General features: G+C 43.1%; 1 protein-coding gene across 1 annotated transcript in view; it reads left to right on the top strand.

The window, feature by feature from the left end:
- The window catches only part of LOC133423716 (partitioning defective 3 homolog), a 394,242-nt gene that overhangs the window by 246,609 nt on the left and 130,351 nt on the right, over positions 1-17,282 (top strand). Inside the window, exons 17-18 of the mRNA XM_061714033.1 lie at positions 4,147-4,315; positions 16,077-16,290. Of these exons, the coding sequence (XP_061570017.1) occupies positions 4,147-4,315; positions 16,077-16,290 (383 nt within the window). The remainder of the gene's footprint in view (positions 1-4,146; positions 4,316-16,076; positions 16,291-17,282) is intronic.

Raw genomic sequence — 17,282 nt, 5'->3', positions numbered from 1 at the left:
ACAGAACTCAGCCTCCTGATTTGAACCTAATGGATGAGATTGACCAAGTGTGTCGATTCCCATGAATGTGTGTGTGACAGAGAGAGAGAAATAGAGAGCCAAAGACACCATTAGATAAGAAAGGGAGAGAGCTAGAGTGTGTCCTACTCTGTCTTTGTGAGATGTCACAGGTGGAAACATAATTTCCCGGGCAGCTCCGACACTACCTGTCAACCAGGAAGAGTAGAAAAGTACTCCCGACAAACATACACACCCATTTTTGTCTTTTTTGCACACACAAATGCATGAAGCTCCTGGTCTCATGAGTGCGTAGATACACACTGGCTGGTAAACAGTTTCACAAATTAACATATAAAGTGGAAAAGGGCCACACTGTTACAAACAAGCTAAATTTAAAGGTGGACTGCCTACTTCCATCGACTCTGATTGTCCCCGTCATCAGCCGTATAACTAAGATTCACAAGCTGTATTGAGCCTGTTTTTCCGGCCATCAGCATGTCGACGTATAAATGCAAGACGCCCTTTAGTGAATGCAAACACACACATACACACTATGAGACTAATCTCAAATGTCTTTGTTGTTTACTAGTGACTTTAACCCTCATATTCTTTCCCCAATAATGTCATTAGTTCCCTCACGCTTTGTGAACGCTGAGCATTTCTCATCAGACATGCTCAACTACTTTCACTGGCCACGGTTACATGATGTTTTTTAGTTTGGAATTAATTATTCCGAATTAAATCATTCAATAAAACTATTTTCCTTCAAGTTTACATAGAAATAGTCATTCCGAATTGAGGTTTACAAGGAAAACACGTTTCCGCTTAAGGTCTGGGGGTTGGGAAGGTTCTGATTGGATAGGGGGGCGGACGTCTTTATGTATTTACGTCTACCGGAAGAAAACAAACTTACTCGATTAGCAACAACATGGAGGACCTGTTAGTAGCATCCTTTTTGGATTTGTTTTTATTTTATTTTTGAAGTAGCAGCATGGCAACATAATGTTGATGATTTTCTTTCGTGTGCTGAGGAGAAGGGAGATAAAAGACTGTGTTTTGGCAAATAGCAGAAACCGGTCAGTTCAACGATTGCTCTACCTCTGCCCACTGCAGCATCCAGCTCTCAACAGGACTGGTGGAACCGAATCGTCCTGACCGAATTCACGGATGTTGAGTGGAAAGAGAACTTCCGGTTGACCCGCGCGTCGTTTGTGAAGCTGTGTGGCCTGGTGGGCTTCATGTCCCCCAAAGAAGGCTATGTTCGTGCACCCATTCCCCTCAACATGCGTGTGTCCTCCAAACAAAATAAACAAAAATAAAATCTAAACAAATCCAGGTCCTCCAAGCTATTTATTAAATAAATGGTCTCTGCTCTTGACCAGCGTTTACTGCGTGCTGCATCTTGAAACTTTGTTTGGAAAACAAGCCCAGCGCGGAATATAAGCGTCATGGAGACAGACGGGCGAGGGAACGAGCAGAAAGAAAGACCGGAATTAATTTTAAGCAGAATTTTTCTATTCGGATTTAAAATGTTTTCATTCGGAATTAGGTGTTTACATGGTCATTTTTTATCATTTTAAATAAGATTTAATTTTAATTCTGAATTAAAGAGGTATTAAACTTCCCATGCTCCAAACGCACTGTGTTTTTCTACGTGTGTGCATGCGTGCCGCTCACTCCATCCTCACATGGTGATGCCCATCTGACCTCACACCCAAGTGTCTCTTTGACCGCGCTCAGTAACGTCGTCTCTTTATAACTTCATTCACCATTCAAGACTCCTTCCATACAGTTGTCTGAAGATAATTGGAGGGAATCTTTTCCTTTTCTCCTCAGAAATATTCAGAGCAGCTTTATATGCAGAGCGTTGCGTACTGGAAACGGCTTCAAGCACCTTGGCGAAACTGTGCATCAGCTGAATTTGCACCCCAAAAACCTTCAGGAGCTTTGAGAGGATAGAACCAGAAATTGGTTATTTCAACGTTGAGCTGAATGTTGTTTTTGTTTATGGGAGCTGGGAAATGGTTAGAGAAAAAAAAGTGGGTCAACAGGGCAACCGTGAGCTGAGAATGCTTTTAGCACACGCCACTAGCATGAAGGTCAATGAGCAGTTTGACAGATTTGACTTCCTGCAGGGGGAAACAGGAGCACGCTGATGAAAAATGCAAGCTGAAGCTGCGGATTGGTCTGCGGGTGTTGCTCAACTTCACTTCATGTTGGATGATTGGAAGAATTTGAGCGGAGAGGAAGGCACCTTTCTTTGAAAGGCTTTAATGCTCCACGTAGTCTGGACCTGCATGAGCAGGACGTCCTTTAGACTAACCTGTGTCGCCGCCGGCGTCACGGCCAAGATTTGCTGACCACTTTTCTTATTGACTTTGTGAAAAGGAGTGTTCTAAATTGTTAAATAAATCAGTTATTGACCTTTAAAAACTGCTAAATCATTACACGTTGGTGTTTTATTACCGCGGAGAATGGAAGGAGAATTTCAGGACTATATCTTATTGCACTTAGTGGCTAATTAATGGTACTGTATTAATGGCCTGTTGTGTTTAAGAAGAGGAAAAAACTAATTCCTAGATATATACAACCTGTGATGGAGCCTTAAATTTGGGAATTCCTCCTAAACAGTTTTGGCTGGAGGACATTAGGCTCAAGTTCAGACATTAGCTACATCCTAATTTCCCTTTCCTGTCAGGTTACCTCATATCCCCTGGCCCTGGGTATTTAGTGTCTGTTTTTATGCTCCCACCTGCTGGCCCTCTCCTCTGGTCTTTTGTTGGGTTTGCATCTGACTGGCCCAGAAATACGACACTGCCACGAGTGAATCCAGGGTGAAAAACGCATACTTTCAAGCCGACACCGTCTCAGTCATGCTCTGACAGATGACATTTGCAGAATAGAAAAATAGAGTGCACGCTGGAATTTGTGGGCTTGGAATGATGAGTAGGAGAGAGATAGAGAGCGAGAGAGAGGGGAAAAAAGAAAAGCAAAGGATGGTGAATAAATGAATAATACATCTGTGCTGTCATCCCTCTCTTCCCTCTATTCCTGTCTCATCTGGGGCTGCTCCTGTGAGGCAGCCTGATCTTAGTTAGGATTGTCAGGTACGCTCCGCCGCAAAGTGACAGGTTGACGCTCGGGCATCTGTGACATATGAAGCAAATCTTTTGTTAAATCGGGTTGACACCATAAATAAGGATTGTTTATATGCAAACAAGTGCCCGCAGTTTTTCCTTAAGCGACGCCGCGAACGCCGAGGGCTCCTTGAAGGAACATATGTTTTATGAGGATACAGTTAGGACACATTTTCTCTTCGCTACTTAACATCTGCACTTGAATATATGTTTATAATGACCAACTGGCACCGAATCAAAGGCGATGCATCATTCAATGAAATTTCTACTGTCGTTTAATGGTCGTAATTATAAACCTCAGTGGGCCCATAAAAGAAGAGACTGCCTTCTCATCCATGACATTTGTTATTACAACCCATCACACTCCCCTTTGAGTCTCTGAAATGGCAAAAATGGCCTCACCTTAATTTCAAATGCAATTTTCTGCATGCAACTACCACTTCTCCCTCCCAAGTCCCTGTCCTCACTCCCCTCCGGTTTTCAATTAAGATCCAGACAGCGATATAAAGGATCTTAAAGGGCGTGCACTATGGTGGGTTTGGTCCCGTTGAGCTGCAGACGTTGGTGAGGGGGGATGATGGGGAGGGCTGGCTGGCTGGGCTGAATAGGAATTGAGTGGCCATGACCCAAGAGCACCTCACTTCACTTCGGTATCGCACATCTCGGCCGAGCCTGCTTTTCCCAATTATCAAAAGAAGTGTATCCTGAACCTACTAAGCAGAGATCCACGATTAAAGTACAACATTGAAACGGTTTGTGTTGCAGGTGCATGTGTGCCTGTTGAATATGGTTATTAAACGACAGTGAAGGGTGTTTTGGAATAAGGTTTAAGGTTGTGTGAATATTGATTGTTTGATAGTATCTCAGTATTATTGTCAGATTTGCCTCTGGACCTGCTACTGTATGTGAATCATATCATTAACTGTAGATCATATTACAAGAAATAATCTTTGTCAACATTGATATCGTACACCTGACTCTCTCTCTCTCTCTCCACAATCATCTGCAGCTCCCTCAGCCCGGATGCAGATGGGGACATCTCTTTCCAGAGGGAGGGTTTTGCCCGCCAGAGCATGTCAGAGAAGCGCACCAAGCAGTACGAGAACGCAGCTCACTTGGAAATCATCAAAACCCGCAAGTCCAAGAGCATGGATCTAGGTACATTTCCCGCAAAGCACGTCAAACTCAGATCTCCCATGGGAGGCATTTAGGGAGACTGACAGAAATCCAACATGCACATTTCCTAGAGACAGGTGCTACAACGCTGCAACTCCCACAATCGTTACATTCTCAGCAGCTGCTAGAGTTTCTCCTGCATGAAGCTGTTTATCTAAACCTTGTTTTTTTTTCTTTTTCTTAATCAGTAAGGAAACCCCAAAGCAGCTTTTTAACTGAGCGTGAAGTTTTGCAAACACATCCAATCAAAATTCTTAAAACATATTCTGCTGAAGTGTGTCCATGTTTACTGTAAAGTCTCGTGGTTTTGCGGGGAGGTGCACCGAGGGTGGCATGGTGACCTGGTGCAGAGCAAAGTGGCCACCGCATCCTGTCTGAAAGGCTTTTTAGAAGCACAGTCTGCACATACCGTCCTGATAAACTAAGGCTGAGCAACACAGCAGACCAATGTGAGCAGATAACAAGTCTTAAGTTACCATCACTCAACTATTTTCCCCCTTCGTGGTATACTGTAATTTTGAAATTTAACTGAAGTTGAACAGTTTACCACAAAGGCTGCACACCATGATGTGGGGGTCTCTGCTCTCAGCTGACTGGAGCAAACATCTGGATGTTTCCCCAGCTCTGTGCAGAACCAACTACATTTGAATCCCATTAACAATCAGCCCCCAGGCCTTATTTTCTATAGGATACTCCTGTGGAAATACGTTTTCATATCAATGCATATTGGATAACATATGCACAAATGAAGGCAAGGCAAGTTTATTTGTACAGCACAATTCAATACAAAAAAAAAAAACATTAAAAGTGGCAAGACACAATTAAACAGTAAATAACAAATAAAATGAAATAAAATCATAAGAAAAGAGGTAAAATAATAAAAAGCACAAGTTGTTAAAAAGTAAGGGCAGTAGAGTACAGCAGGTACATATCTCAGTCTTACAATGGCAAGAATTACGTTTTTATACAGTCAAAACCTACAAAGATGGGGTCAAATACAGTATTACAAAAGTAATCTGTAACAATTTGTACGGTGAATTAAACCAATTTTACTATTCTATGCCACAATGCCTGTTTCCAGGTCTTATTTCACACAAATGACAAGAATTACGTTTCTATACGGTCAAAACGTACAAAGACGAGGTCAAATACAGTATTACAAAAGTAAACTGTAACAATTCGTACGGTGAATTAAACCAATGCATAACAACAACAGGTCTCAATGAACCAATCGGCATGGCAACTGGGCTCTAAAGATTGAGGCAGAGGATTTTCCAAATGCACACAAGCATCTTTATTCTTTTCCAGCCTCATTCTTATATATTCTTTTGACTGAAGTGCCAAAGATAAAAAGCGGGCAACAAAAGCACAGTGGCCTGTGTAGTGATCCCCGAAGGATGGGGAGGGCAGTGAGTCGCAGGAAAGTACCCACAAATGCACAAGGTCGAGTTCAGACAGGCAGCGTGAGTCTTGGGAAGTTTTGAACTCGTCCCAGTGAGGCTGAAGCAGACGCTGTCCTCTCTCGGTTCAATGGCTAGTCATAACAGATAAAAGCGTCTGAGCTTCCGAGGGGCTCAGAGACCCAGTGAAGAGCTCGGCTCGCCCACACACACAGGTGCAGATCTGGGTCACCGTATCCTGCCACACAGGATCCGGCCTCGGTCCCGCATCAAAACTCGCCTGCGAAGTGGAACTTCCGCTGGAAAGTGCTGCGTAGGAACGAGAGAGTAGGTTCACTTAATCTGTTCAGCATAAAACTGGCGTCTATTATGTCCACTGTGCTGAAATCATAATTGGACATTACTAAGAACAGGAAGAGCGTAAAATTGAGAGGATGCTGTTATAATTCTGCGATGGCGTTCCCATCAGTGTAAATGCACATTTTATCAATGGATTTAATCAGAAAAGCTTCTTAATTGTTCCGCATTGGAGTCAGCGTTTATGTCTGAATTTCATTAGTCCTAGACAGCAGTGTTCATTCTGCGAAAGAAACCGGCTCGTCGGCTCATAAGATGGCGCCTGTCTCTTGATGAAACCAGTATTATTGATCTTTAGTTCCTGAATTATTTCTGAGTTATTAGGATGCATCTGTGTATGGGTGTGTCATAAGATCTAATACAGGATGGCGTCGCTTCCATTCTCCTCCCGGCGGTGACATGATAGATGCTCCACTCTGCTACAATCTCTGTATATAAAGAATTTGTAAGAGGATACATCATCACATTTACTGTTTCATCCCAGATTGTTTAGAGAGTCTCTCTTCTTTACTTTAGTCATTACGGTTGTGTTTTACACCTTTTATAGTACGTCTAACCCTCATTTCAACATTTTAGGCTGGAAACCTCCGTTATGCATCAGTCTTTGTTAGTGGTTTCGACGGCGGCGGTGCATGTGGACATCAGAAGTGCTGGTTTTCACACGCACAACCATCTCTGGGGTTTACAGGGCAAGGTCTGGAAGAGAGGCATTATTAGGAGCAGCAGTTCTCTGGGTCCACATGCCTCGTTGAGGTTTAAAGCCAAGCAACACGATGGGGAAGGAAATTCAGACTAGTTTAGGTTGATAGAAGGGGGAAAGCGTTTATGTCTGAACCGTATTATTACAACCCTAAGTATGCATCTCTGAATGCACAGATACTGAACCTTAAAGTGCAGAAGGTGAGCTGCAGCAGCACAAAACCTCACCAAAAGCCAATGCAATGAATAAACAACTGGGAACAGGGGCTATAGTTCACGTGGCCCTACCAAATAGAAGATTGTTGGAAAGATGCCTGCTCCGATGAAACTCTGCTGCAACAGATACGAGGCTCAGAGCTTGGATCCATCCCTGCGGATGTTAGCACTAAACTGACATACATTGCATTATTAAACTACTGAATATACTAAATTAGCAATAAACATATATATTATTGAAGATTATGGTCAATTTAAGCGCATCTTATAAAATCAAACAAACTAATACATCACGTCAAAAATGCCCTCAGAATAACAGACACTAGGATGTTTGTAGTCTACACACCAGAATAAACACATAAAACCAATACAATAGAAGAACTGTTTGCAATGATATTGAAATAAATTGTTAATGCCATGAACATAATAATGGTTCCCTGTGGTCGGCGATTGTCGACCGGTTGCCATGGTTATTGGTTCAAAACTTGTGTGGGCAGCTTCTTTAATTCGTAAGGCACACAAAGCTAGCTATTATTTCCTTTCAGATGTTTCTGTTGTCAACATTGTGTTTTATATTTTCACTTGAGATCATTGACAGCATCCAATCTTAGATTACATCGTAGATATCTTATCAGGCATAGGTATTTTAAAGGAAAAACATAACATACAGCATTTTGCCCCTTTATTTTATCCTTTTACATACTTGTGAAGATATTGGGTGAGTTTTGACAGCTGGGAAATGTAAGGACACACCTGCTGTCCCAACCAGAAGCCCAACCAAATTGAAGCCATTGAAACAATAATTAGAAACACTGAAAACCAAAAGACATGGCAGGCCATCACAGACCAAATGAACAGAGAGAACAGAGTACTTGCAGTACTGGGCCCGGGATCTATAGTACTATACAGGTCACTAATGTTGTCACCTCCATTGTCGAAACTACCGTTTTTGGAGACACTTGCATCATACCTGTGTAGTTTCAGCTGTTTTAGTTGCTGACATAAACGCTCCACAGGCTGGTGATGGTGGTGTTATGTGGGATTGATGATGGGATTTTCATGGCTCCCTTATGGGCCTTTAGTACCAACCAAACCAAAGTAGTAAAGAGTATTGTTTCTGTCCCTCACCACCTCCCTGTATGACGGTTTACCCGTCTTCTGACGGATACTTCCAGTGGGATGATGCGTCACGTCACGAAGGTAAAATCATCTCAGATGAGTTTCTTTAGGACGGTAGTGAAGTCAGTGCTCAAATAGCCTCCACAGCTCCCAGATCTCAGTCTAATAGAACACCTTTTAAGGCTGCGGCCAGGTAAAACTGGGTCCAATCCCATAATACATCCACACGTCCTCTTTAGTTGTGAAACATCTTGCTAACAGGACAATCTCGCCAATACAGAACCATAATAATTGATAAAATGACCGTGTCCCTGAATGGCTCATGCAATTAAGTGACTTCTTTCTTTCATAATAACACCTGTAACAGGCTCATGCCTCCCACCCTCCACCTCCCACCCCCAGCACAGAGGAAACATGTGTTTCCACTTAGGAAAATGATTACATCAAAGCTGTACAATGGAATACAGCCTTCGGGTTTCGCTCGGTACAAAAGGATTGAAAATTAAATGAAAGAATGCAGTGCCAGTGTTAATAACCCTAAAGCTTTGTTGCCGAACTTGTTAACATTGTGTGGTTTTTTTTTTCTTTTCATTGGGAGTTAAATGCATTACCAGGTGAAGTAGGGGATGAAGTGTCACTCTGCATCCAAGCAGCACGCTCGTAAAGCTGCTACCTGCTCCGACTCTCACAGAAATTGCTTAATAAAGTCTAATTTTATTTTGTAACAAGGGATATTATTATTATTATTACCACCACAGTTTTTTTCTTTTAACCACATGTTCCAAATCGGCAGATGGACCTCATGACTTTGTGGACCATTAGTGGTGTAATGATACACTAATCTCACGATACGGTACACAATATTGAGGTCACGATATCGATACGATACGATATTATAGCAGTATTTTTTTTAACAACCTTGAATGAGGAACATATGACTGGAAAAAATTGTCTTTTATTTGAAAGACACAAAATACCAAATAATGCTGTACGTTTGCCCTATTGTTACAGTTTGTAATGCTTTATAACTTTAAGTTTTAAAGAGAAAGCCAGGCCGACCATTTTCCACAAACTGAACTAAAAGTAAATGTCAGGTTTGCATTTTGCATCTTCAGTTTCATACAAGTACAAATATTTTGCCACAAACTGAATAGTTTCTCTCATGTATGACTTGACTTTTTTCTCTTCCAGAAATTTAACAACTAAAATTAAATAAATAAATAAAAGTAAATAAATAAACTATGAAAAGTCCCAAACTCAAACTGCAACATGACTGTTATTTATCTCCTGCCAGAGCTCAGAGCTTCACCTGCTCCAGCCTGAGGCCGTAAGGTGAACCCCGGTATCGTTTCATCCTCACACCTTTGGGGACGACACAATCTTTACATCATAAAGATTGATTCATGGTCACCTTAGAAGTAAAAGTTTGGAGCTGAAAAACCCCCAAGAGTCGGGACCGCAAAACGGTACTAGTTTCTTCTGAGCGTAGTCAGATTTTGGTCCGCGGGTCGAGGCGTGGTCGTCACGTGATCCCGCTGCACCAATAGGATGTTACTAGTAAACACAATATATTCATATTAATAACCCAATATCAGCTACAGTTTGTCACCTCCACGACACGTATCGTGACGTTTTTTGTATCGCAAAATTTCGTGGCACGATATATTGTTACACCCCTATTATTACCACAGTTTTTTTCTTTTAACCACATGTTCCCAAATCGGCAGATGGACCTCATGACTTTGAGGTCCATCATTGTTGAAATGTGCTGAACTCTTCAGACACCCTGAAGTTCAGTTCCATTTAAATGGGGAATAAGATTGAGTGGGAGCAACAAAAAGCACAAAAAGGGAGAAAGAGAGGTGCCCCAGCTGGCAGTAATACATTAACACTCTCCAGACACTCTGCCTTGTAAGCCCCGTGATGGACAGGCTCTTGCATGAGGTGTAAGATCTTTTCTGCTTGGATCATTGCATCTGTCCTTCATATCCTGACTCACCGTCTGCAGATGCTTTGCATGTGCTTGACAACATATAAAACACATGAATCACACTGCTCTCTAACATCAGCAGATAGCAGCTGAAGAACCGGTGGAAGTACGCAGCGGCGCCGAGGCCTGCTCCATACGCTGCCATCCGTATTACAGCTGGCCATTATCAATGTTAAGAGGAGTCTCTGGGTCAATAACAGAGATCAGTAAAACAATTCCATTTTTTCCTCCGTAACCAGCTGATATGGCATGTGTGATCCTGGCACCTCAGATGCACATAGCAGAGAGTGTTGAGGTAATTGCAGCATGCTCAAATGAGGGTTTTTATCATGCTGAGAGGGATTCTCGTGGCTTTCAATAGAGACTTGGCAGCAAATTAGGAAACCTTTGCCATTGTGCTCATCCTGCAGTGCAAATAATAGAAGAAAATACTCATTACTCTGAGGTATGGAGTGCATGGAGCCAGGCGATGGAGTGGCGTTTTGAATAGATAGATGTTCATTGCTGGTTGGTACTTCTCTGGAATTGATCCATCATAGTCGGGGTGTTTTTAAGTTCGCTTGAGCAGACTGGAGTGAATCCACTGTGCTAAATTAACACAGGATAACTGGGTCTCAGGCGCCTAACAGAAATGAACATTTTGGCCGTTTCTCAGGGATGTTTGGTGGGAAAAGTAATAATTTGATCTGTTTCAGTGGTAGAGCATATGATTTTAAAATATTATACAGTAGCAACATCTCATGGAAAAGTAAACATACACGTGGACCCTATTTCCTTTTTTATGTATTTTTTTCTGACCAGAGTTTCCATTCCAGCTCGCTGATCCAGTGGGCTGTCTGACTTGGCAGTGCAGTTGGCAGAATGTGCAAGTGAACTTTTATTTTGTGCAGCTGACAGGCATCGCTGTGGAAGGATAAACAGAGAAGGAAAAGCCTCGTTTTAGTGGGGTTTGTCAACAAAAAATATCCTTTAAACTTGCAACAGCCCCAAAAAATTGTTTGGCCAACACAGAAAACATAAAAACATAAATGCTGAGATTTTCACATTTACTTTTTTTTCCAGACAGGATGAGCCCAAGTTAATTTAGTTGTTATTTCTTTTCCACCGGCTTCCTGTTTTTTGGGTTTTATATGCAGAAAGAGAAATACTCAAATCTCTTCCAATCCCTCTTTGAAGAACATATTTGAATTATTTTCTTTGTTTCGGGGCTGCTGTCGTTAATCTATACTACACCCGTCCTGGGGGCAAAAATAACAAACTTTCTTACTGTTGAGGAGTAAATATGAAATATCTTCGGTTTTTTACTGTCTGTAAAGAAATAACATTCAAAGCCAGTTTAAAGTCCTGCTGTTTTGTTACTTCTATTTTCCAATCCCAATCCAATCCGATTTTATTTGTTAAGCACGTTTAAAACAACCACAGCTGACCAAAGTTCTGTACAGAATAAATAACAAGACAAACCAGCGAAAGACATAACATGTTAAATAAAATAATTAAAATAAGTTAAAATACATAAAATAAAGTTAACAGTCATACAATCAATCAATAAAATAGGATAAAATGAAAGATAAAATAATAAAATAAAGAATAAAAGGATAAAATAAAGTCAACTGCCTTACTGAGTGTTAAAAGCCAAGGAGAAAAGGTGGTTTTTGACAAGGGATTTAAAAACAGACAGAGAGGAGGCCTTTCTGATTTGCTGATTTTCTATTTTCTATAATATTCCATCTTCTCAGTTCAGTTAATGACAACAAATGTTGTGGGGCGTGTCCAGCGTGCAGAGGGCGTCCTGCTAAACTTCTTCAACTGACGTAGTAACACAGCTGACCCAAGGTGCCTCTGGTCCATTGCTCTACTACAAATGGCCTTCCTCCGTCCACCTTGGAGGCTATTTTTAACCTAATTATCCTTTTAACACCCTACTTAAAGCCCTGGCTCTTTGAATAAATTACGTGTGATGGAGCCCCTGTCTGTACACAGATCTTTACATGCAAGGGCCTTCGGTGAAGGATGGCTAGTAAGGGTGGTTTTAGAAGCTCTAATTATACCTCGGGCTTATGTCCCTGTAATAACCAGCCCTGATTTATTCATGGAGTTTGCCATATCTCCCCGTTAACGCTTAATGGCAACGGGTCAATCTACAATTAAGTGTCCTTGCCCTTGTTCTGGCGAAGGAACGCCGGCGAGTTTGGCGGAGCTCGCGGTGAACCCTCCCCACTGTTTGCTTTGATTGTCCTCCTCTCGCTTTTGTCTTTATTTTTATTTCATTTTGCAATTTTCATTTCTCCTCCAGACGTGTGGTGAGTGACAAACTCATGTCTATATGCAAAAGCGGAATTATATATTTTCCCTGGCTGTGAATAAGGGGGAGATGAGGAGCAGAGCAGCGCGGCTTCTGTTGTGTGATAGGAATCACATAATAGACAGGCACACAGAGAGCTGTCCGTCAAACTCTCCCAGGAGAGCCGGATCTGCCTCTGAAGAAAACAAAGGCAGGTTCGAGGCAGCCGGCTCCGCGGGCAAGCTCTCTCTCTTTGCTTCACTCATGCATTCTCTTTGTCTGGGTGCTTCTCTCAGTTATTCACCATGTTGACTAGAAACAATGATGAGTGGGATCGTGGGGCAGAATACCAAGCAGGATGATAATTCCCTGTTTCCAGGTACAGCAGATGTCATTTGTGTTCCCTTGAACTGCTGCATCCTGTGAAACTCTAACTTGCAGTCCCACTGTGTCAGACAAGCACCTGGCTCCCTCTCTTGTCCTTCACGTAATGTAAAACGTCTCTCCTTTTTATTTATATCTGCATGTATCCATGCAAATCTGTCCATGCTCTCCAGGCCTTGGTATTTTCACATGGCAATCAAAACCTGCCTGCGTCTTCTAGAAAGAAAATAAGTCATTTGTTGCACGTAGTTAAGTTTTTATTGTACCGTCAGATGCATCCTGAAGGCGCTTATATAGGCTCTTTCCACTAAATCGGGTGCAGCGTTAAAGGACGGCACTTTTAAAGATTGAGTTCAAGTTCTCCGGAGACGGAGGGCTTTATTCACATTGACGAAAAAAGAAGAGAAAATGATGTATGAAATGGAATGTTTACTCATCTGAAAACCTAACGGCATAATCCCAAATCTCTCCTCCTGGGCCTTTGCAGGTTGTTGGAAGCTAGGTAGTTAGCTGGCACGGCTGATGCTCTCCCACTGGAAGTGGGATGTGAGGGTGAAACACACTCCGGAGGTGGCTGGCTAATCACCAGCGAGCGGCTGCAGGTCTGGTTCTGGTTAGGAGATCAGGAACAGAACGACAGGATCGTTCAGATGACAAATGAGACAAGCTGCCACCGGCAAAGTAACGACGATAGCAGCAGAGAACATGCACATCCACACGGGGATGGCAGTCGGTCCTCTCTCTTTCTCATGTTCACCTCATATCTGCATCCTTCATTCACGCTGCGTTTGCTCTCATCATTCTGCACCGCCGTGATCACCAGCAGCAGTGGGATGTGCCTCACTCAGACCGCTTTAACCAGGTCGTAGATGCTGCGTGTGTTCTTCAGTGTTGTGAAAGTTCATACTTCTCATGAACTAGTTCAAAGTTCAGTTCACATAGTTTAAAAATGAACAGTTCACGTTCATAGTTCATCATTTTCAGTTTGAACTAGTTCAAATTCAGTTAATTTTAATATTTTTAGGTGAGAAGTACGAATGAAACGCCCCCCTATCCTAAAACTGTTCACTATACAATCATGTATTGTCCTAGTGGCTTTTCAAGTTTACTCAGAGGCTGTAAATCTCCAACAATGTAGTCCATTATCAGTTTGTCTACCTGTTGCAGGTAAATCCTCCCCCTGAAGGAGCAGCAGTGACTGGGGTCATTTGGGGCTGTTGGGTCTTCCTGGTCTTTTCTGATCACTTTGTTTGATTGTCAAGGACTTGCAGATATTTTCTCCCGGATGCTTTAACCCCACATGACGTTTCAAATTTGAAGTTGACGAGGCAGACGCTCGGACTTGTTTTCTCAGCGCAGGTGGAAATAATTGTCACAGAAAGATGATAAGGATCATCATCTGCGTCTGCAACGTCTCTCTCTTCACTGGTCATGTAAAGATGCACCGGGCTCGGGCCGCCGTTGCCATGGAGCTGGTGCCCGTTGTTATGCTAGTGTGCACTGCATTGTGGGTAATGTAGTGTGAATTCGTCGAGTATTTTAAATGTGTGCGCCGCCCGCTGGTGAAATGAGAAGGAGGATATTCCGTAATAATTGGACCTAAACAGTGAAGCTGAAACTCACATAATCTGAACAGTTCAAATTCCAGTTCGGTATCTGCAGAATGAACAAGTTCAGATTCAAGTTCTTTATGCAAATATGTTGTGTTCAGTTCAACGTTCTCAAAGAAATGAACGTGTTGATTTGAACTCGTTCATGCACAACACTAGTACTCTTTTTTATTTATTAATGACCACACAGCCAGGCTGGTGGAATTTGTTTCTCTGCATTTAACCCATCTCTAATTAGACTAGAGAGCAGTGGGCTGCCATATAAACGGTCCCCGGGGAGCGGTTGGGGTTGAGGGCCTTGCTCAGGGGCCCAGGGTGGTTGACCTGGGTTGCATTCTGGGGGCTTGAACCTGGTCCTCCAGACTCCAGTCCACTTCTGCAACCACTAGGCTACCACTCCCCCTTGTGCCTATGTTGGGATGTCAATGTGTCACAGTGGAAACAACATCTGCAACAAGTGTGAGGGACATATATATGTTCAACAGAGAGTTGACTCTGTTTATAAACCACAATGACATGTGTTGGCCCCTCAGAGTCTGCAAAGTAATTGAAACGACACTTTATCCGGGTGTTGCTGACAGTTTCCTTTGCAGATGTGCTCCACCTGCACATACTTAGCATTCCCCCTTAGCATTGGCCTCCACCTCCCTTCTGCTGACTCAAAGCAGAACGGAGGGAACAGAAAATCAACCGTTGGAGGAGGTGAGAGCTCTGGGGTGGCTGGCGGACGCTCCCCGACAAAGTGAAATACCAATACCTGAGTCTCGCTCCCCTCACGTAACCTAAACAAACCCCCGGCGAGCATTGGAGGAGTAATTACAGCGGGCCGGGGGCTGGCTCACCACCAGAGGAGGTCGTGCTCAACATTAATATCGCTTCCTTCACAGGTGGTCTGTCAGCGTATCTATCAGCTTTATTTATGTCCTCTTTAAGGATGCGTCGTCTTGCAAGTATGATGTATATGAAATGCTAAAGCGGGCCACCCAGGAGCGAGGGTGGAAGTCACGGCAGGCCTTTGTTTGTTACCTGTGTGCGTCACGGCTACACATTGTTCAGCGGTTGTGTTTTCTAACTTCCACGTTCACCCTGAAGCAAGCGTCTCCTGTCCAAGGCCACCCAGAGCTTTAAAACACCGCCGGAATGCTGCTACACCGCCTTCCTAAAAACAAAACGATATTGTGTGAAATTAATGTGCAGATTTATTTCATTTTCATTTGTCCCCCTCTGATTAATTCATCATTTCTCTGAGAAAAACGACTAAAAACAATGTAGAACAAAGAACACCACGGGAAAAGTTTTAGGCTTTCAGTTTATGACCGCACTTTTGGAATTGATTATATTGCATTGTGAAGCTATAATAACTAGTGCTATGGTACATTGCTGTCTTTGATAATGACCCATTTATATGCATTTTCATTTCAGCAACACAATATGACAACGCAGACACAAAGACAAAGGTTGAATTATAATTCTCAACAGGAAAGTCTGAAGATATAATAGCCTGTCCTCATCTCACACACTCCACTGGTCAGGCAATTGCATCACTTGTTTTTCATGTTAATTGCCAGTTTAAAATTTCGTCTTAGCTGACAGGAATAGGCTCTTACCATCATCCCAAAATTTAAGGCGAAAAATCGTTGTGACGGCGCCTGATCAGATTTCATTCTAACACCATTTACTCTTTGCTCAGGTTCTGCAGAACACGAGGTCGGACCCGGCCTGGGTCTGAAAAAGTCCAGTTCCCTCGAGAGCCTGCAGACGGCCGGGGCCGAGGCCGTCCTGAACGACCAGATCAAAGTCCGCAGACTGCGCTCGCAAATCGTCAGGGGCCGCGGCTGCAACGAGAGCTTCCGGGCGGCGATCGACAAATCGTACGAGAGATCCTCCTTCAGGGCCAAAGAGGACAACAGCACCGAGACGTGTGAGTGTTCAGCAGTGCGCTTGTGTACAACTGTCCAAGGGTTTTTTATAGTTATCATAGTGTGCAGTTTAACAGTCCTGCAGCCAAGGACTATCCTCTGGTCTTCCAGCCCAGAGGTCAGTAGTTGAACCCCCAGCTCCTCTGCATGCAGACATATACTTTGGCTCAACCTGACATTGACCCTGACATGCTTTTTTTTCACTAATTGTATTGAAAAGAAGTGCTGTATGCTACAGTGTTTGGTTTTCACCAGATCTGAGGCTCTGTGTTATGTTCAAATTGCTTTTCACAGCTTACTTTTGTCTAGTCTGTTCTTTTTAGAGCTTTCCCTTCTGAATCTTTTTTCCAACTGCAGGTCACAAGAGTTCAAATGTAACATCCTAAGATCTGTGGGAGTCCTGAGGTGAAGCTGGGAGGCTTTCTGCAATTTCTTTTCCTCAGTATTTTACAGTCAAACTTTGGAGTACACTTGCTCAGAGGTCCAGTCCTGGTAAAAGCTATAACTGTCCTAAATATTTACCTATAATGGATAAGTCTGGATGGCTGCAGCACAAGGGCGGGATCAGACGGGATGTTATAACACGTTTCAGACAGATGATTGGCAGCAGCTGCTTCTGTAGCCTGGTGGCTGATGTCATTCCTTCTCCACATCGTGTTAACAGACACCGGCACGCTCCGGACCGTCGGGCCGCCAACCATTCAGCTTTTACTGACGTAACTTAGACGAGGAGCATCAAGGTTACAGATTGCAGTGGTTGGGTTTCCCAGCAGCCCACATACCCTCAGCCAGGCCAGCTGACAGTCCTGCCTGGGCCCGGGACAGAATAATCTAAGATGGGCCCCCCTGTGCCCGGATCTCTCCTTCTCCTCTTCCTCTCCTCTTCCTCTCCCTCTGCTCTTCAGGTTTTTATACAAGCTAATGGTTAACGTTAACATTAGAGCTAGCCAGTTAGGTTAAGTTACAAGGTTGGTAAACTTTGGCTGCACTGTTT

The sequence above is a fragment of the Cololabis saira genome, chromosome 22, assembly GCF_033807715.1.
Source record: "Cololabis saira isolate AMF1-May2022 chromosome 22, fColSai1.1, whole genome shotgun sequence".
NCBI lineage: Eukaryota > Metazoa > Chordata > Actinopteri > Beloniformes > Belonidae > Cololabis > Cololabis saira.
The sequence above is the reverse complement of the archived record's forward strand: the minus strand, read 5'-3'. Positions and strand labels throughout refer to the sequence as shown.